Raw genomic sequence first — 21,946 nt, 5'->3', positions numbered from 1 at the left:
CTTATTAGACCCTAATTAGAATAAAAACTAAGAATCATCTTTTGATATGATGTACTTAGTCCATAAGTACACAAACGTGTACTTCATGTGTAGTGACATGCTAATTTTTATTTTTACATTTTTTTTTCCCAATTTCCATTGTATGTTATACTCTTCTGACACCACCAGGCAGCAGTCTTAAGTGTCCACATAAGTGGCCATAAGACCCCAATTCAGTAATGTACACAATTTTGGAAATAAGAGCTAAAAGGTGCTGTCCACACATGTGGCCACTAAGGCCTTTAGAATTAATGAACAAGACTGAAAATAAGGTGGGGGGGACAAGGCGGGACAAATATCTTGCAATCATGTTGTTTATGTTTCAAAATGATTCAACTATTCAATGTCAAAATACAAACAGTAGAAACAATGAACAAATGGTCAGCTACTGTCTTGTTGTAAAACAGCAATAAAAATGAAATGTAGCATTTAGACAGGCTATACTGGAGCAAAAGTCACCGCAATCATGTGTGTATTAAACGTGTATTCCACGTCTTCCATGTGGAATACACATGGAAGACTCTCTCGTCATCATTTGGGATGTCTGTGGTGATCTCCCTTCCTGGTTCCATGACCCGCTCTATCTTGCCTCTGATTGGCCTGTCCCTAATGTTTTGCCCTAATCTTAACCAATAGTGACTCATCATAGTAAACCAACCAACCAATATTGGATTTTTTTATACGTAAACCAACCAATCATCATTGATGTTTCCCGTATATGTTGGCCCCTGCCCGTGGAGTTGCTTCGCTACGTAGCTTCGATTTTTAAGTTTATAAAAAAACATTTATGGATTATCAAAAAAACTTACTCATTACGGGAAAACCGTAGTTGTTGGCAGGTATGGCAAAGAGACGGATCAAGATTTTAGCACACATTGTAGGTGGTAAAAAATGAAAAATATTTGTTTTAATTTTGCCCCTCTCTCCTGGGTGGAGAGGTTAATAGGTGACCACAGATGAGGCGCTAGCTGTTGTAAGTCGGGACCCGGAGTGGACCGCTCATCTGTGCATCAGTTGGGGACGTCTCTGCGCTGCTGACTTGTCTCCACTCAAGATGACCACATATGCGGTCCCCTCCAAGGTTTCTCATTGTATCCCATTGGGTTGAGTTTGTTCTTGCCCTGATGTGGGATCTGAGCAGAGGATGTCATTGTGGCTTGTGCAGCCCTTTGAGACACTTGTGATTAAAGGCTATATAAATAAACTTTGATTGATTGAGAGACAGAAAAGACGGATTTCCGACTATAGACGGAAAAACCAAATGCGTGCATGGGCCCATACCGATACCAATCACATGTATTGACTGCAAGTTTTTCACTTTATTTATGTTGAGTGCTATTGGCAGCTTAACATCAACACAATGTTTAAACTAATTCCTTATTCTCTTACATTACATACAATTGTTTGAGCAAAACAGAGTCAATAGTACATATCAATCAATCAATCAATCAATGTTTATTTATATAGCCCTAAATCATAAGTGTGTCAAAGGGCTGCACAAGCCACTACGACATCCTCGGTACAAAGCCCACATAAGGGCAAGGAAAAACTCACCCCAGTGGGACGTCGATGTGAATGACTATGAGAAACCTTGGAGAGGACCGCATATGTGGGTAACCCCCCCCCCCCCCCCCCCCCCCTCTAGAGGAGACCGATTGCAATGGATGTCGAGTGGGTCTGACATAATATTGTGAGAGTCCAGTCCATAGTGGATCCAACATAATAGTAAGAGTCCAGTCCATAGTGGGGCCAGCAGGACACCATCCCGAGCGGAGACGGGTCAGCAGCGCAGAGATGTTCCCAGCCGATGCACAGGCGAGCGGTCCACCCCGGGTCCCGACTCTGGACAGCCACCACTTCATCCATGGTCACCGGACCTGTGCCCCCCACCCCCTCCACAGGAAGAGGGGAGCAGAGGAGAAGAGAAAAGAAAAGGCAGATCAACTGGTATAAAAGGGGGGCTATTTAAAGGCTAGAGTATACAAATGAGTTTTAAGATGGGACTTAAATGCTTCTACTAAGCGACTTTGGGTATTTAGAAAAGCGCTATATAAATCCCAGGTATTATTATTATTACTGAGGTGGCATCTCTAACTGTTACCGGGAGGGCATTCCATAGTACTGGAGCCCGAATAGAAAACGCTCTATAGCCCGCAGACTTTTTTTGGGCTCTGGGAATCACTAATAAGCCGGAGTTCTTTGAACGCAGATTTCTTGCCGGGACATATGGTACAATACAATCGACAAGATAGGACGGAGCTAGACCGTGTAGTATTTTATACGTAAGTAGTAAAACCTTAAAGTTACATCTTAAGTGCACAGGAAGCCAGTGCAGGTGAGCCAGTATAGGCGTAATATGATCAAACTTTCTTGTTCTTGTCAAAAGTCTAGCAGCCGCATTTTGTACCAATTGTAGTCTTTTAATGCTAGACATAGGGAGACCCGAAAATAATACGTTACAGTAGTCGAGACGAGACGTAACAAACGCATGAATAATGATCTCAGCGTCGCTAGTGGATAAAATAGAATGAATTTTAGCGATATTACGGAGATGAAAGAAGGCCGTTTTAGTAACACTCTTAATCTGTGACTCAAACGAGAGAGTTGGGTCGAAGATAATACCCAGATTCTTTACCGATTCGCCTTGTGTAATTGTTTGGTTGTCAAATGTTAAGGTGGTATTATTAAATAAATGTCGGTGTTTAGCAGGACCGATAATCAGCATTTCCGTTTTCTTGGCATTGAGTTGCAAGAAGTTAGCGGACATCCATTGTTTAATTTCATTAAGACACGCCTCCAGCTGACTACAATCCGGCGTGTTGGTCAGCTTTAGGGGCATGTAGAGTTGGGTGTCATCAGCATAACAATGAAAACTAACACCGTATTTGCGTATGATGTCGCCTAGCGGCAGCATGTAAATACTAAAGAGTGCAGGGCCAAGAACCGAACCCTGAGGAACTCCGCACGTTACCTTAACATATTCCGAGGTCACATTATTATGGGAGACGCATTGCATCCTGTCAGTAAGATAAGAGTTAAACCACGACAAAGCTAAGTCTGACATACCAATACGTGTTTTGATACGCTCTAATAAAATATTATGATCGACGGTATCGAAAGCAGCGCTAAGATCAAGAAGCAGCAACATAGATGATGCATCAGAATCCATCGTTAGCAGTAGATCATTAGTCATTTTTGCGAGGGCTGTCTCCGTAGAGTGATTTGCCCTGAAACCGGATTGAAAAGGTTCACAGAGATTGTTAGACACTAAGTGTTCATTTAGCTGCTGTGCGACAATTTTTTCGAGGATTTTCGAAATAAAGGGAAGGTGGGACACCGGTCGGTAGTTTACCATGAGGTCAGGATCAAGGTTAGGTCTTTTGAGCAGAGGATGAATAACCGCTTTCTTGAATGCTAGGGGAACAGTGCCAGAGGAAAGTGATAAGTTTATAATATTTAGCACTGATGGACCTAATAATACAAAAAGCTCCTTGATAAGTTTCCCAGGAAGTGGGTCAAGTAAACATGTAGTTTGTTTTATCCCACTTACACGCCGTTATAGTTCCTCTAATGTTATTTCATCAAAAAGAGAGAGACTATTTTGTATTGCAGTATCCGTCGTAGATACAGTTGTATCTGTGTTAATAGAACCCAGTTGTAGCTGGGATGCGTTGTCTTTAATCTCCTTTCTAGTGAGTTCAATTTTCTTATTAAAGAAATTCATAAAGTCATCTACCGAGTGGGTGGAGCTATTGGGAGGAGTCCCTTGTTGGGTTATCGATGCTACTGTACTAAACAAAAATTTAGGGTCGTTTTTGTTGAGGCGGATGAGATTTGAGTAATATTTAGCTTTAGCTAAGGTAAGCATGCGTTTATACGATATTAAACTATCACTCCATGCTTGAAGGAAAACCTCAAGCTTGGTCGCGCGCCATTTGCGTTCCAACTTTCTACATGATAATTTATGAGCTCTGGTTTCTTCTGTAAACCATGGGGTGCGCCTTTTAGGGGCCCTTTTTTGTTTTAGCGGTGCTATACTATCAATGGTTTTGCGCAGGGCATTGTCAAAGTTGTTAGTTAGGTTATCAATAGAGCCGACATAATTTGGGAATGGTGCTATTACCGAAGGCAGTAGGTCAGCAAGAGTCATCGTTGTGGCAGCATTAATGTTGCGGCTGCTATAGCAGTTATTATTATTATTAGTTTGTTGACAATGAGTCAGAACTTCGAATTTTATAAGGTAATGATCGGACATTACTTTAGTATACGGGAGTACCATAACTTTGGAGGTGGTGACACCCCTGACCAGCACTAGATCTATCGTATTACCGTTGCGATGCGTAGGTTCATTTATTATTTGTGTAAGACCATAGCTATCAATTATAGTCTGGAGCGCCACGCACTGAGGGTCCGATGGGGTATTCATATGGATATTAAAGTCCCCCATTATGATTATATTGTCTGCGTGCGTCACTAGATCAGCAACGAACTCTGAGAATTCATTGATAAAGTCCGAGTAGGGCCCTGGGGGGCGGTAGATAACAGCCATATCGAGAGGTAGCGGTGCGACAGACCTCATAGTAAGCACCTCAAACGATTTGTACCGGTATTTATTATTTAGGTTAGGGGTAAGGTTAAAGTTTTCATTGTATATTAGTGCGACCCCCCCACCCCTTTTGAGGGGACGGGCAATATGCGCATTCATATAGTTAGGAGGAGATGCCTCATTTAGCGCAAAAAAATCGTCTGGTTTGAGCCAGGTTTCGCTAAGACCAAAGACGTTAAGATTGTTGTCTCTAATGACCTCATTAACTACCGTAATAACGTTTTGGGAGACAATGATCTTATGTTTAAAAAGCCCATATTATAAGTATTGGTCTGTTTTGACAAGTTTTTGTTTAAATTATCCGTAGTAGCAATATTAATAATGTTGCGTTTATTATACGTAGTGCACTTTAAATAGTTTCGACCATATCTAGGAATTGATACGACGGGAATTTTCAGATTGTTTGCTTGATGCTGCGATCGACTGAACGCATCATGATTTGCCACCTCAGTAGAATGCATATCTACCTCTGACACATTCACAACAGAAAACACATTATGTGAGTTGTGTATTATTCTAAGAAAATTGCTATGCGTACAGGAATTATCCAGCCTGGCGCTGGCTAGTTCTAGCTTAACTGACTCCTCACCCGGACTAGCAGGCTCTGTAATTGCCTGTGACCGGGCTTGCTCTAGCGTAGTTAGTCAAATGTGACTTAAACAGTAGTCTATGTTTTTAGTCAGGATGATGGCGCCTTCCTGGTTAGGGTGAAGGCCGTCTCTCATCAGCAAGCCTGGTTTGCCCCAGAAAGAGGGCCAATTATCAATAAACGTTAGTCCCTGTTGTCTACAGAAGCTAGCCAGCCACTTGTTAAGCGAGACTAATCTGCTATATCTCTCATCATTGCCTCTCGCAGGCAGGGGGCCAGAGACAATTACTCGATGCCTGGACATCTTTCTAGCGAGATCACAAGTCCTGGCTATGTTTCTCTTTGTAATCTCTGACTGTCTCATTCTAGTGTCATTGGAGCCAACGTGTACAACTATATTCGCATAACTAGTGGTGCGATTAGCCTGTCGTACGTGTTTACTAGGCCTGTTGCGAGTTAGCTCCCTAAGATTAGCCTCAATGTCAGGTGCTCTAGCCCCAGGGATACATTAAATTGTGGCTGGTTTGCTAAGCTTTATGTTTCGGGTGATGGAGTCCCCTATGACTATGGGTGTAGGACTAGCTAAAGAGCTAAATCTATTATGCGTGTATTGTACTATGTTTTTTCCCCCTAAAAGTATAACATAAAACAACAACAAAAATATTGAAAAGACAAAATTATCGATCTAATCACATTGATACTTCCCTTGGTTGGGGATGGGTACTGAATTCAGTACTTTAAAAGGCATCGAACAAATTCCCCCCAAATAACCAGGGGCTGCCCTGCAAGCAAGTCATTTACTGCGATTTTATATTTCATTTCATATTTGTTTATTTGGAAGGGACAGTGCATAGTAACAAACATACATTAAATTGCTGTAAAAATCACGCAGTGCTATTTCCGTCGTCCAAGAAATAAAAGGAAAGATGTAAAAAAAAAGAAAAAGAAAGAGCATTCCAAACAATATAATAAAATGACCGTTTAAAGAAAACAAAATAGAACAGATACAATAACAGTTTCAGTAGCACATTGATGATATAATCCATACAGTAAAAGTATTTTCAAAAAGTAGAAGAAGAGGAAAAACTCTAGTTGGTTTATGTTGGCTTGTGAGAGCAGGTTTGATTTTCCAGCAGCTATCAAGAAGTTTGATAAATGAGCAGAGAGTGTGCAGATCACCTATTTAATTAGAGGCTGTATTGTGAGAGGCTCCATATAAAACACTGCCTGTCCAAAAGTGCTTCTTCTAAAAGCTACGAAACACTCCCCCATGGGACTTACCCGACTTGACCTGTTTTAATTTAATTTTTTCTTTAGAAATTGCTGCATTGGAGCGTTTACTTTAACAAAGAGAGTAGACTACTAACAAGAGGGTTCCCTCTGTGTATTTCATTCTGCTGTAGAACAGCAAAGAGTAATCCCGGCCTGTTTGGAAGTGACAGAGGAACAAAACATTCACACACAGATAAGAGAATTTCATTATCCTTTGATTAATTACCTCTGCCAAGATGTTATGTGCTGTAATTTCCGGACTACAAGCTACTACTTTTTCCCACGCTTTGAACCCTGCACTTTACACACAAGTGCAGCTCATTTATGGATTTTCCTGGGTTCACAAGCTCCACATGCTGCCGATAAATTTAGCCTCGTCACATCAGACCAATGAAATTGCCAAACGGGCCACGTTAAATCAAACGCACTCACACAATCATTCAGTCAGCCATTTAGCACATTATGGCCTCACCCTCATCATGCAGGAGACAAGACGCAGCCCAAAAGCCCAAGACGATCGACCAGGCCGTCGGAAAAGATAACAGCCACCGCACTAAACGTAAATCCGCCACCACTAACGGGCCCCGAAAGGCCGAACTGCCGGACTCTGAAGAAGAGGAGGAGGACGAAGACAGCGCTCAGTGACTTCTCCGGTAGGCTACTGTTGTGTAGTAGGCACTGCCTTTTGTTAAACTTGTAAATAAACAAAAATGCTTGTGCAAATATTTCATGTTTCAATGTGTACAAAATTACATTTGTCCAAAAATCCGGTGATTGGATCTTATTTTAAGGTGCGCCCTATAGTCTGGAAATTATAGTGTCTGTAAGTTAAAAACATAGCTAAGACAAAGCTATAGTCAGATGTACACTATATTGCCAAAAGTATTTGGCCACCTGCCTTTACTCACATATGAACTTGAAGTGCCATCCCATGGAATTGTCCAAAATGTTTTGGTATCCTGGAGCATTTAAAGTTCATTTCACTGGAACTAAGGGGCCAAGCTCAACTCCTGAAAAACCAACCCCACACCATAATTCCTCCTCCACCAAATTTCACACTCGGCACAATGCAATCCGAAATGTAGCGTTCTCCTGGCAACCTCCAAACCCAGACTGGTCCATCAGATTGCCAGATGGAAAAGAAGTGTGATTCATCACTACAGTGAAGGTGTCTCCACTGCTCTAGAGTCCAGTGGCGACGTGCTTTACACCACTGCATCCCACGCTTTGCATTGGACTTGGTGATGTACGGCTTAGATGCAGCTGCTCAGCCAAGGAAATCCATTCCATGAAGCTCTCTGCGTACTGTACGTGGGCTAATTGGAAGGTCACATGAAGTTTGGAGCTCTGTAGCAACTGACTGTGCAGAAAGTCTTTGCCCTATGTGCTTCAGCATCTGCTGACTCCTCTCTGTCACTTTACATGGCCTACCACTTAGTGGCTGAGTTGCTGTTGTTCCCGAAACTCTTCACTTTTCTTATAATAAAGTTGGCTTTGGAATATTTAGGAGCAAGGAAATTTCACGACTGGATTTGTTGCACAGGTGGCATCCTATGACAGTTCCACGCTGGAAATCAGTGAGAGTGGCCCATTCTTTCACAAATGTTTGTAGAAACAGTCTCCATGCCTAAGTGCTTGATTTTATACACCGGGCCAAGTCCATCCATCCCATCCATGTTCTACCGCTTATTCCCTTTGGGGTCGCGGGGGGCGCTGGAGCCTATCTCAGCTACAATCGGGCGGAAGGCGGGGTACACCCTGGACCAGTCGCCACCTCATCGCAGGGCCAACACAGATAGACGGACAACATTCACACTCACAATCACACACTAGGGCCAATTTAGTGTTGCCAATCAACCTATCCCCAGGTGCATGTCTTTGGAGGTGGGAGGAAGCCGGAGTACCCGGAGGGAACCCACGCAGTCACGGGGAGAACATACAAACTCCACACAGAAAGATCCCGAGCCCGGGATTGAACCCAAGACTACTCAGGACCAGGCCCGGCCCTAACCAATCTGGCGCCCTAGGCAAGATTTTAGGTGGCGCCCCCCCACATCGGCAGTGAAGTGTATATACTCACCAGAACCCGAAGAGCTTTGTCTTTGACCTTTAATATATAAAGGGGTGGAAAAGTGACGATTACCTGCAGGGCAAACATTAGCTAACCAGAAGGCAATAACAATCAGAGGTGGGTAGAGTAGCCAGAAATTGTACTCAAGTAAGAGTACTGTTACTTTAGAGATTTATTACTCAAGTAAAAGTAAGGAGTAGTCACCCAAATATTTACTTGAGTAAAAGTAAAAAGTATGTTGTGAAAAAACTACTCAAGTACTGAGTAACTGATGAGTAACATACACACTCATATCATATATATATATATATATATATATATATATATATATATATATATATATATACACATACATACATACATATACATTGATATATACAGTATATAATTTATATGTATTTATTTTGCTGTTTTTGTTTACATGTTAAAGGTGTTTTAATGAATATACATGCATGTTTAACATATAGATTCCTTTCTTTCATGAAGACAACAATATAAGTTGGTGTATTACCTGATTCTGATGACATGCGTTGATTGTAATGATAACGTCCACGTTTTCAAATGGAGGAGAAGAAAAGTTCCTCCTTTATGTCTCATACCACATGAAAGTGGTGGGTTTTTGCAATCTTATTTGTCCAGCTTCCATATTCGTTTTTATACACTTTACAAGAAATATATTGGCGTCAAACTCTGTAGCTTGCTAGCTTGTTTGCGCTGGCTTTCGGAGACTCTTGTTTTGAAAGCGCGGGCGCGATGGAGCGGCACTTTTATTGTGAAGACAGGAACGTCCTCGTGCGGTTGAAATAAAAAAGTATCTTTTTTCCTTCACACTTTTGATTGATTGATTGGAACTTTTATTATTAGATTGCACAGTACAGTACACATTCCGTACAATTGACCACTAAATGGTAACACCCCAATAAGTTTTTCAACTTGTTTAAGTCAGGTCATGTGACCACATGGCTCTGTTTGATTGGTCCAACGTCACCAGTGACTGCATCTGATTGGTGGAACGAAGTGAAACGTCACCAGTAAGGCAGGCACTTTGACGGTCTGTCTGACAGACCAAAACAAACAAAGCGTGCATTAACAGATCGATAAAAATTAGTAGCAAGTAGCGAGCTGAATGTAGATAAAAGTAGCGGAGTAAAAGTAGCGGAGTGAAAGTAGCGTTCCTTCTCTATAAATATACTTAAGTAAAAGTAAAAGTATGTTGCATTAAAACTACTCTTAGAAGTACAATTTATCCCAAAAGTTACTCAAGTAGATGTAACGGAGTAAATGTAGCGCGTTACTACCCACCTCTGATAACAATGTAAACAAAAAACACCTGCTTAAAAGATCTAATACAAACATTTATATGCACGTACAACACTTAGAACTTTTAGCATATCAGTATGTGGAATTAAATTATGGAATGGATTAAGTAAAGAAGTTAAAAATTGTACTGATATGATCCAGTTTAAGAGGTTGTTCAAAATAATAGTGCTTACAGAGTACAAAGAAGAAGAATTATGAGAAATACTTTCAACCTTATTTAAAATAAGATATTCTTCATCTCAGTATGTTAATAATGACTGAATTAATTAATTAATTACATATTACAAAACTGTTGTATACTAATTCATAGATGTTATTTTATTATATAAAAAGGTCAGTAAATGATTCTATATATTTGTAAACGCTTTGAAGTGGGAAAGGGGTAGGATTAAATAAGCTTTGCTTCTTCCTACTCCTTTTCGGGCATGATGTAAAATGAAATGATATGAAATTGTGTGATGTATTATGATGTAAGTGTGTTCATGTTCGAAATTAACTAAAGAAAGAAAGAAATGTCCCTGAGGAATGTAAGGTGGGAGTACTGTAATTACCTAACGTTACATTATTATTTTCCATAACAATTTAGCCCCCTCCACAATATTAACCCGACGTTAAAACAGAACTAGCTATTTATTGATTAGCAATTGCCGAATCATGTAACATTAGCTTAATGCTAAAAAGCCAGGTTACTATCACATTCTGTAACAGACAAATAATTTCATGTAGGCTAACGTTACCTACCTGCTACCTCTGTCTTTTCTCGTTTCTCCTCCTCTTCTTTTCTCTTTTTTCTTCCCTGGGCACCTGACAGTTTTGGCATCTTGTGTTGATTTTTTGATGTGGTGACGTCCAAAAAGAGTCATGATACGGGAAGGAAGGGGGCGCACCGTGCGGGGGGAGGAGGGGGGGGGGGGGGGGGGGGCGTAATGTTGTAACAAATAATATTTCTATTAAATAGGCTTTACTTTGCATTTTAATTAACGTGGGATAATTTTTTGTATTTAGAAATAATAGTACCAACTTTTTTTTCTTTTTTTTTTTCTCCAACATTTGTGGCACTGGCGTGGCGCCCCCTGATGGACGGCGCCCTTAGCATTTGCCTATACGGCCTATGCCACGGGCCGGCCCTGCTCAGGACCTTCGTATCGGGCCAAGTGATTAGGACATCTGATTCTCATCATTTGGATGGGTGGCCAAATACTTTTGGCAATATAGTGTAGATGAAACTTTCAAGAAATGTATTTTTGGTGTGTGTGACAATTATTGCTACGTTTCATTGTGGCGTTGTTGGTCGAGACCCCAGGATGCAGAGACAGCAAGCAACGTGCATGTGAAGGCACAGCAAAGAAAAAAGCACAGGGAACTCTATGCAGCGTGGAAGCAAACTATGCAACATGATCGTATTCTGATTTGGAGACCAGAGACAGGTGTGTCCTGATTGCCAATCAGGGACAGTTGAGGGAGCCAGCGCTCAGACTAGAGAAGTGGTGTGGGCAAACAGGAAGCGGTAAACAAAAATAAGAGCAAAAATGATACAGAAACTCATAAAGTCATGTGAGATCATGACAATCTATTGCAAAACCCTACAAAATAAAGTTAAACGCCGAAGATGTTTGGCCTTCATACGCGCAAGTCTAACTGCTTTTGGGTGATCAAAAGCTACGGCAAACTCATTTCCCCAGCGAACAAAGCGCTGCAGCGAGATGGTCATGATAGAGTCGTCACGTGAGAATCAACATGAGTCAACCGCCAGTATTATTTCCCGCGCCAAAGCCGTGACTTGACGTCTGTAATCATCTTTGTGCGCACACACTCGCTCAAATTAAATGTGATAAGATCCTCTTTATCTCTCTCCCAGGGCACGCCGAGATTGGAAAAAAAAACAGGCAAACAGATGAACAAAGGGCGTCGGAAAAATCAGTGTCGACGTTTTTCGAACAGCGACCCGCCTGTCGGAGCGTAAAACCACAGCTAAGCCCTCAATTGCCCATTCAGAGCCGCAATCACTTCCCCTCTGCCGTGCATAACCATTTATTTACTGCCCCCTGGCCTGCGCGGTCCATGACTATTGATCTGACAGTGCTCCATGCTCTAATTCAGAGCCATGATACGCTCTGCCATGGGCCAAACAGGAAGGGACTATTGATTAACATGCAATTGTGCGAAGGGCACCGCTCGCCTCTATGACAATTCACCTAATTCACTTTTCAAAGCTCATGAGCTGCGTATTCACGTTTGTCCCGACTCTGCTCTCCTTCGCTCCCCAGCTGGGTCATCCATTCTGACAATACAGCCAATGTCGTCAAATCATCCACCCACACCGCCTCAATGCATACCAATACATTCTCAATAGCATGTGTCTCCGCTCTTGTTCTGAAACCCAAATTGAGTTATACTATTCAATGTGTGTGTGTCCTGCAATATAACAATATTCCAGATAGATGTGTCTCCAAAGAAACACACATTCAAGGGTAAGCTACCTCCATTTTGCAGAAAATATTGAGATTGCTTTAAGAGTTCTACTCTGCCTCTATACTGCCACCAAGTGACACAAATACAAATAGCATAAGAGCATTTTTTTATTGACCAACATGACAGCATAAATCAACTTGAGTTATGGGTAACAAGAAACACAATCTTAAAATGTAAAAAAAAAAAAAAAAAGGCTGATGTTGCATACAGTTCAATTAACATGTTATAATGAAATTGTGTATATAAAATGCATATATGTTGTGCACATGATTATACAAATGTTGCAATAAGGCAGGTTGTATGAATGCAAATACAGTACAAAGGTGAGGTAGCAGTACCACTATTATAAATGTAAATAGTATGTATTGTAGTACCCTCTGCTGGTAAAAAAATAAATAAATAAAATGTGCATACCAGTTACAGGACGTGCATTAAGAGTGTATGAAATGGACTCCTTTTTTAAAATGAAAAGTTAAAACCCCAACAATACCAAAAATAAATGCACTCTTTGAGTTAAAATAAGCTCAAGACTAAGGCTTGGGTGGAAAATCGACAGTTTCACTCCAAAATATTCAACCACCATTGTAATAATTTTCAATATGTACAACAGATGGCAGATGTTTTTTTCAACAAAAAAAAATTTCAGGAGTCTCAAACTCATATTTTGTGGCCCTCCACTTGACTTCCTAGTGTAATGTAAATGCGGCCGACGCACCCTCGGCAGCTCATAGTTAAATATATTCTTGCAATCTTGAATTCCACCAGAAAGAACAGCATAAACACAATAACAGTGCAGATACAAAAATGACCTCAACAAACGCATTGGGCAACACAAAGAGCAACTTCCTGTTAGCTAGCGTAAGTGTCTCTGACCATCTCCTGGAGAAATCAGCAGTGTCAAAATAAAAAAAATGTTTTACTTACAATTATTACCGTTGCTCATGGTCACTGTAGCTGCTGGTAGAAGTAGTAAATTGTAGTTTAATTACATTTCGTCACAAAATGAGATTCTGAAGTGAATACTCTGTGCTAAATTGAGTTTGAGACCCCTGATTGTAATTGTTTTTGTTTTCTCGGTTTTATTATAACTATTGCAAGTTCTGTCAAACAATATATTTTTCATAAGACAGTAACACACTTGCGAAAATGACTTGCCTGCATAATACAGAGACCATATTTTTAACCAATTAACCATTTGCAGTTAAGGTAAAGAAAGAAGCGTGTGCTGTCAGAACTAATTGTGTGATTAATCTTTGTTTACACATGATTAATGCGATATTTTTTTTTGTATTGAATTGACAGGCCTAGTTGCAAGTAAACAGAAGAGGTTGAATCATTTTGGCTAAAACTGTAATGTTACATCACCTGGTCAAATAAACATAACTTAAGTACACTTATTGATTGATCAATGCATCTTTATACAACCTGCTATAACCATGTTGATATGTCCCAAAATTGTAGAAAAATGTTCACACTTTGAACTGAAAATATTGTAAGATGACGTTGAATAAATCAGTGCATACATTTTGTGCAGTTTTTGATCAGTCAAGATATTCAGATTTACTGCTTTTAAAGCACTTTGGAAAACAGCTTTTTGTCTTTAAAATGTTAGGCAGGAAAGCCTGTGCATGTCATTTTAGACTTGTGCGACACGTCCAACTACAAAAAATATTTTTGGCTTCAAGAGTTACATTACGAACGCCTTCAATTTCACGTAAGGTGCCATCTGGAAGTTAAATTATAACTTCTGTTTTAGCTTTCCTCTCCGAGTCAGTGGTTAACAGCTGGAAACGGGTCCGAGGGTTCTCAAACACAGACATCAAGTTCATTTCCTGAAGATGAACCATTTCGTACAGTTGTAACCCAATGCATTACAATGTCAAGAACACCCTGGTGGGATGTGTTGCTTTGGTGAAAACACCACGTATGCATGAAAGGCTCCAACCAAGTGTGTACTGGGGACGGTATAGCTCGGTTGGTAGAGCGGCCGTGCCAGCAACTTGAGGGTTGCAGGTTCGATCCCCGCTTCCGCCATCCTAGTCACTGCCGTTGTGTCCTTGGGCAAGACACTTTACCCACCTGCTCCCAGTGCCACCCACACTGGTTTTAAATGTAACTTAGATATTGGGTTTCACTATGTAAAGCGCTTTGAGTCACTTGAGAAAAAGCGCTATATAAAATGTAATTCACTTCACACTTCACTACTGTACCGTGGATCCTGTTCCTAAATTGTTAGGGAAATCAAATACCAAATTATTTGCATTTTCCCAGCACTTACTTTTTGTTTAGCTTTCCAAACAAGTGCTTTCACACACCATGGCCTGATTTGTTAAGTTTAAGTGTGTGGTGTAAACATTATTTTGAATGAATTATTATATTGAATAATTTAGTATTCATTCTTCCATTTTGTACTGCGCATCTAAAAGCTGGTGCACCTTGGGCTTGTCACTTGTCAATCACAAGGCACATACAGACAACCATTTACACTCACATTCACATCTGCAGTTACCCAGCATCACTCCCACTATCAATTACTATTATAACTACTATATACACAGCCCCAATAAAATGAGGTGAAACTTTTGTTCTGTCATTTAAAAAAACCTTTTTCCACTATATCAGAGTGTTGTGTTGTGGTCATGCTATTGTTGTTTCAACCATTGGGTTGGTGAGGTTTTGTTTTTCCGGCAGTTGGTCATCGATATCCAGCTCTACGGTGGTAGTCAGGGCTGTTCTAAGTCTCTAAAGAATAGAAAGGGGAAGATATGAATTAAAAAAATATGTGCAGTAGCAACAATATCAGAGCTGACTTTGGGCGAAAAGCAGACTGGACCTGTCAATCACAGGACACACCATCACTGAACACACGCTGCCTGCACAGAAACGAGCTCTACGGTCCTCTCCAAGGTTTCTCATAGTCATTCACATCAACGTCCCACTGGGGTGAGTTTTTCCTTGCCCTTATGTGGGCTCTGTACCGAGGATGTCGTTGTGGCTTGTGCAGCCCTTTGAGACACTTGTGATTTAGGGCTATATAAATAAACATTGATTGATTGATTGATAATACAAAACGCGGATTAAAAATCCTGCTTTTACATAGATGACTACAAATGCAGGGTTGGGCTCTATGATACGCTACGTATCACGATATAATACAGTATTGGGATATGGTGATGTTGTGCGATATTCTACATCCTGTACAGCTAAATGTATTATACAGCTTAAAATACAAGTTATAACTCATTGGACAAACTAAGTGAAAAAATTAAAAGTTAAATGATCAATTTTGCATATGTACAGAAAGTGGATGAAGTTGTCACAATTTTTAAAAAAAATTCTACTTCTTAATTGTTGACTTCTTGTACTGCCTTGATATATATAAACATAAAATATGTATACTTTTTTTTTTATTTAAAAAATTGATAGTAAGACATTAAAATCTACATTGTATTGTTAAAAGGTATCGCCTATATAAATATTTTCCCCAACCCTAGCAGACGCCCTAGGGGGTGATTAAGGGTGATGGGTCAAATGCAGAGAATAATTTCACCACACCTAGTGTATGTGTGACAATCATGGGTACTTTAACTTTAACAACCACAATGTACTGAATCATAAATCTTCCAGATTTAGAGTACATTATTTTGTGCGAATCGATGGAATCCAACACAGATCAGTCTGACCTGTTATTCCTGCTTCAATATTGTAGGTAAACACAAAAACGACTTTCTGTGACTGACTGATCTAGTTTGTCTCGCTCAAAGTCAGCTGATGTACGGCGGTGAAAAATGACTGAATGTATAGTTAGGATATTTCACATGTAAACTCCAGCCACAATAATAAACTGTTGAAATGATATACTGTATCCATGACACTGACTGAGGACTATGTACACTAGTGCTGTGCGATAAAACAATATATATTGTGTTATAACATAAAACTGTCTGTCACGGGATATAATCATCGATTGTTTATATTGTAATCGTAACGTCTAGGTAAAATAAGCGTAAAATGTAAAAAAAAAACAGTATTTTAAATAATTAATAACTGGAAAAAATGGAATTTGGGAAACATTTTTAATGAAATTTAGAAAAAAAACGGATTCATAGGGTCCTACAATGGTAATTTGCAAAACATGCCACCAAAAAGTCATTGCTAGCGACTTAAACACATCTATTATTTTCTATCACTAAAACGCAATATCCCAAAGTGTTGAAAAGAAAAACACACAGCGTCGTCCAAAGGTATTGCCTCCCCGACAAGGAGTCTCAAAGACACAGAGAAATTCTTTACAAAACCTCTAAATTCATATGTGTAGATGTTGCTCTAGTATACACTGACAAAAAGAATGGCTGGCACTAAAAAATACTTTTTTTTTTTAATTGTCTTGTCCTCTATAAGGAAATATGGCATTCATTTTGAATGTATACTACTGTATTTACAATTCTAATAACAAAAACAAACAAGCAAAAAATAAATATACATTATATATTGTACTATAAATTACTTATTGTGATATATATTGTTATCGGCATTTAAATTTACCGAAATAAGGACAAATATTTTGGTCCATATCGCACAGCACTAATGTATAGCATATGTTTGTCAGCACATACAGTAACTAAGGAGTGAATGAGTCAATGACCGTGCACTAAACAGAGGGAACAATACCATAAAGATGCACACCTACAATATTTTTGCAAAGTCATGATGAGGCTTGTACTCACTGAGATAAAAGAGCCTTTGTTGCTACAGATCTCATGAATAGCACCAATTGGGATCCATATAAGAGAGACCAGTGAGACGCACCAGCCCACCCATTCAGCCCACAATGGGTACTTATACTGTCCATACTGAACAGGAGTGTAGTGGATAATACTGAACATCAGTATGCACTGTGGATAGAAAACAGGTTTAGAGCACATTAAACTTATTTCTAAATACATTGATATGTAACAATAAATAGTATTTAGTACTTAATTTATATATATATATATATATATATATATATAAATATATATATATATATATATATATACACACACACACACATATATACATACATACATATATATATATTTTTAGTTTATAGCAAACTACTGCAAGGTTATTACTGTTATTATTTTGTATCGTGTCCATCAAAACAGCATGAAAGTCAGCAGCGTGTACCATATTGCCACCAAGGAAAACTACAGTGGTACCTCAACTTAAAGGTACCCTAACTGAAGAGTGTTTTGAGATAAGAGCTGTCTTTCGGTTAATTATTATGCTTTAAGTTGCAAGCAAATATATGAGTTGGAAGCATCCCGCCATTAGTTGCGTATATATGGTACATAACTTTGTTTTTCCATGCATGTGAAGGAAAAAAGTGAGTGTGTAGGACAGTGCTAGCAAAAAGTAGTAAGATGATTTTTATTGAATTAAAGAAAAATTAATCATAAACATGACCAAGTGTTTAGTCGACTTGGTGAAGCAATTTGAGCGTAGCACTGCTAATCTGCACCATACTGAAGCAGAATGAGTCTAACTAACGCCAGCCAAGAATGTTAAAATGTATCCACAAAATACGGGAAAGCTGCTGATGGTGTGTTTGACGGAGAAGCAGCTTGAAAGAGATATCTTAGAAACCCAATCTTTAAGGTAAATGCTGTACATTATTATTACATTACTTCATAAAACTACTGTAGATGTTTGTAGTACATTACCACAAATTCCGGACTATAAGCCGCTACTTTTTTCCTACACTTTAAATTATGCGGCTTATAAAACGTTGTGGCTAATTTATGTATTTTTCTTCGCTGAGACAATAAAAAAAAGTTGTTGTTTTTTAAAAACTAGTAAATACGCTGAGAGGGTGTTTTATTGTTTGTGCTATGGCGCTATCTTTTGGACAAGTTTGTTCGCTGCAGGTGCTTCTGTGTCCTTCCACTAGTGCTGTTTTTTTTTTTTCAACCAGAGTACCATTCAGTCTTCTAGCCGTCGATGGCGTTTCTCCTCGTATGGATTCTTCATTCATCACACCAAGCAACGTTTGTAAGTTTTACAATATACAGTCGTGGTCAAAAGTTTACATACACTTGTAAAGAACATAATGGACAATGTGGGCAATGCTGAAGAAACAAGTCCATGTCAGAAAACCAACAAATTTAGCTGAACTGCACCAATTTTGTCAAGAGGAGTGGTCAAAAATTCAACCAGAAGCTTGCCAGAAGCTTGTGGATGGCTACCAAAAGCGCCTTATTGCAGTGAAACTTGCCAAGGGACATGTAACCAAATATTAACATTGCTGTATGTATACTTTTGACCAAGCAGATTTGGTCACATTTTCAGTAGACCCATAATAAATTCATAAAAGAACCAAACTTCATGAATGTTTTTTGTGACCCACATGTATGTGTTCCAATCTCTCTATCACAAAAAAATAAAGAGTTGTAGAAATTATTGGAAACTCAAGACAGCCATGACATTATGTTCTTTACAAATGTATGTAGACTGTACCTAAAACAAACAACAAAAAGTATGTTGTATTGTTTTTATTAAGAATGTTCCAAAGAGGTTTTTATGCTGCCAATCAATACTGACCCTCCATGAATGAAATCGGTCGATACCAATACTGATACCAGTCAAATGTATTAACTGTAAATTTTCAATATATTTATGGTGAGTGCTACTGACAGTTTAACAATATCAACACAACCAACACTTAAACTAGTTCCTTATCCTCCTCCTCTGTGTGAAACATGTTCACTCTTGTCGATACTTGATAATGACACAAAGTATTGCAGTTTATTTTCCGTAACAGAAGTGATTATTATAAGCTTAGACTTAGAGGAGCGGCTCTACACCTTGTATGGAGACACATAATCAAATACTAGCTGCCTGTCAACCGTAGGACAAAAAATAAATACTCTCAGCCAGCGGGAATCAGCGTTTGTGATCTGCAATAACATGCATTAATTGCCAATGGCGTTCACATACTTTTTCACAAAAATCATCCGATACCGATCCGTGGCCGATCGATCGGCCCGTCTCTAATTTTTGTACAAAATTTCTGACCTAAAAGTTAGTTTTTCTTTTGGAAAGGCATGTTGCATGTTTTGGGGGGCAAGCACCAATGATTTCAATTCATTTCAATAGGAAAGGTTGATTTGGGGTACATGTGTTTTGAGTTAAGAACTCTTTTACAGAACCAATGCGGTACTACTGTATTGCAAGTTTATATATTTGAAAAAAAAAAAATACAATAAGAGTTAATACTGTTAAAGGGGAACTGCACTTTATTTGGAATTTTGCCTATCGTTCACAATCATTATGAGAGACATGACGATCGATGTTTTATTTTTTTTGTATTTTAAATATTAAATAAATGAGATTTAAAGTTTGCTTACAATTGAGCCTTCTGCCTATAAAGCATTTAACAAAACATTCAAACACCTCTACTGAGGTTTTATGTATATGATGTAAGTATATATGTGATGTACTAACGGCACATTTATAACAACATCTAATATTTACGTATTTTGATCATTTTAAGGATACACAGCGCATTAATTAAAAAAAAACGAATCAAGACCTTTACTTTTTTTTCTTCATCACTGATTATTACTCACTGCAGAATTTTTGAGAGCCAACAAACAGCGGGGGAGGGGGGACACCAAGCGTATGTTTGTGTCTTTCTCGCCATTTCCGGGCCCTAAATGGCTGTTAAAAGTGTATTAACTTGTTGGATGACATCCTTAGACTTCTTCTGTCCAGGTAAGATGCATGATTTATTATGTACAATAAACTTCCAGGGAGCAAGACAGCAAGGAAGCAGCAGACCACTCAATGATGTAAACAGTTACACACGGCAGTGATCACGGCGACGCTATAAATAGTTTGTCTGCGTTAGCGTTTATAATAACAATACTTGTTTAATATTCACTAATAATTGGTTAATATTTAAGTTACGAAATGTATTGTTGGCAATTTTCGAAAGGTTATATATTGGATTTTATGGGCGAAATAGAGGACCTCCCATTGGCTATTCTGTAAGCAGACATGTATTCACGTGTATTTAATATTTAGAATGCATTAAAAAAAAATCTATTTGTCGTCACGTCTTTCATAATGATTGTGAACCGCAGGAAAAATTACAAAAAAAGTGAAGTGCAATTGTTGAGTGATACATAGGTTGATAAAATATTGTAAACAATGGTATTAAAAAAGATAAAGAAACCTCACCAGCACTAACAAGGGACATAGAAGAAACCAGCAAATGCGGAAGTAGATGTTCACCGGTTTCCCGAGCATCCTCTCAATCATATGAGAGATGCGATGGACACCTAATGTAATAAGACCAGCTCTAATTAGAAATACATTAAAAAGCACTGGTTCTCCAAGAGTAGTGCAAGTTAACTTATATAAGGCTCCCGCCAAAGGAATGAGCTTACCAAAGAACCAGCAGACGGCTATAACCTCAAAGAAGGCCAGGAACATGAGGGACACCACAGCTGTGTAGTGGTCCATAAGCTGAAACACATATATACCGCCCTGAGGAGAGAAGAGTTACCGGTTACCAATCGTTTGAGTAGAGAACACAAGACAAGACATGACAAATGATGACCAATTATACAGCATTCCTGCACCTTAGTAACGTGTGGAAGCCCAAGAAGAAAGCTGATGATGCACACAACCAGGGCCAGCACCTCTTCTCTCTTGAAAAAGCGCAGCATTTGGGGGCCAAATTCATCTTTTATGAACGTCAGAGCGACTTCAAGTGTGGCAAACTGCAGCAGGGGAAAATGATTCACGTTACTCTCTGATGGAAAACAAATACTTTATCCTGTTGTGACAACTTGACACAACCCCTTTCAGAATGTTTGAAAAGCAATTACGACACTGGGGAGTTTATCATAACAACTGGAACAAAAAAGCACAACATTCCTCACTATCACTTGAAATGGGGACACTAATACAAAACTAAAAATTAAAGACTTGAAGGGGAACTGGACTTTTTATTTTATTTTGCTCATCATTCACAATCATTACGTAAGACAAGAACACATATGTTTTTCTTTTTTATGCATTCGAACTGGTAAATAAACATTAGCTAAGCGAACAATGGAGCCAATAGGGGTTGCTTTATTTCGCTAATAAAGCATTCTAAAAAGAACTACCGGTACATCAATGTTTTATATACATGCTGTAAGTATATATGTATTGTAGTAACAGGCAGATTCATAATAACATTTAATATTTACATATTTTGGTCATTTTAAGCATACGGTGACGCAGGCTGGTTTTTGCTATGGGCAATGTGCGCGACCGCCTCTGGGCGCAATTGAATGAAATAAGTTTATTTCGGTCATATAATCAACCATCAACCATTAACCATTTTGTGTGACCAGTTTAAAAGTACAGACTATACATATACAGTATAACAATCATACACATTAACACACAAAAGGAAAAGAAAAGAAAAGAAAAAGCATGACCGAAAAAGGAATAGGCTGAAGCCAAAGCTTATATTTGCCTATCCTATACCTTCACTGAAAATAAGATTACCTGGAACATCAATGTTAAAAAAAAAAAAAAA

The 21,946-nt window shown here is 39.0% G+C and overlaps 1 protein-coding gene across 3 annotated transcripts in view; it reads right to left on the bottom strand.

Annotated features, from left to right (window-relative positions):
• Window positions 1-10,894: 10,894 nt before the first annotated feature.
• Window positions 10,895-21,946, bottom strand: part of LOC133623234 (sodium- and chloride-dependent GABA transporter 1) — a 48,061-nt gene continuing 37,009 nt past the window's right edge. For all 3 annotated transcript variants that reach the window (XM_061986355.1, XM_072914344.1, XM_072914343.1), the window contains exons 9-13: window positions 20,997-21,137; window positions 20,802-20,901; window positions 20,593-20,693; window positions 17,097-17,264; window positions 10,895-15,111 (exon numbers count right to left, since the gene is read on the bottom strand). In XM_061986355.1, the coding sequence (XP_061842339.1) occupies window positions 15,007-15,111; window positions 17,097-17,264; window positions 20,593-20,693; window positions 20,802-20,901; window positions 20,997-21,137 (615 nt within the window). In that variant the 3' untranslated portion in view covers window positions 10,895-15,006. The remainder of the gene's footprint in view (window positions 15,112-17,096; window positions 17,265-20,592; window positions 20,694-20,801; window positions 20,902-20,996; window positions 21,138-21,946) is intronic.

This window comes from Nerophis lumbriciformis, linkage group LG12, assembly GCF_033978685.3.
Source record: "Nerophis lumbriciformis linkage group LG12, RoL_Nlum_v2.1, whole genome shotgun sequence".
Lineage (NCBI taxonomy): Eukaryota > Metazoa > Chordata > Actinopteri > Syngnathiformes > Syngnathidae > Nerophis > Nerophis lumbriciformis.
Note: the sequence above shows the minus strand (reverse complement) of the source record. Positions and strands in the feature narration are given on the sequence as shown.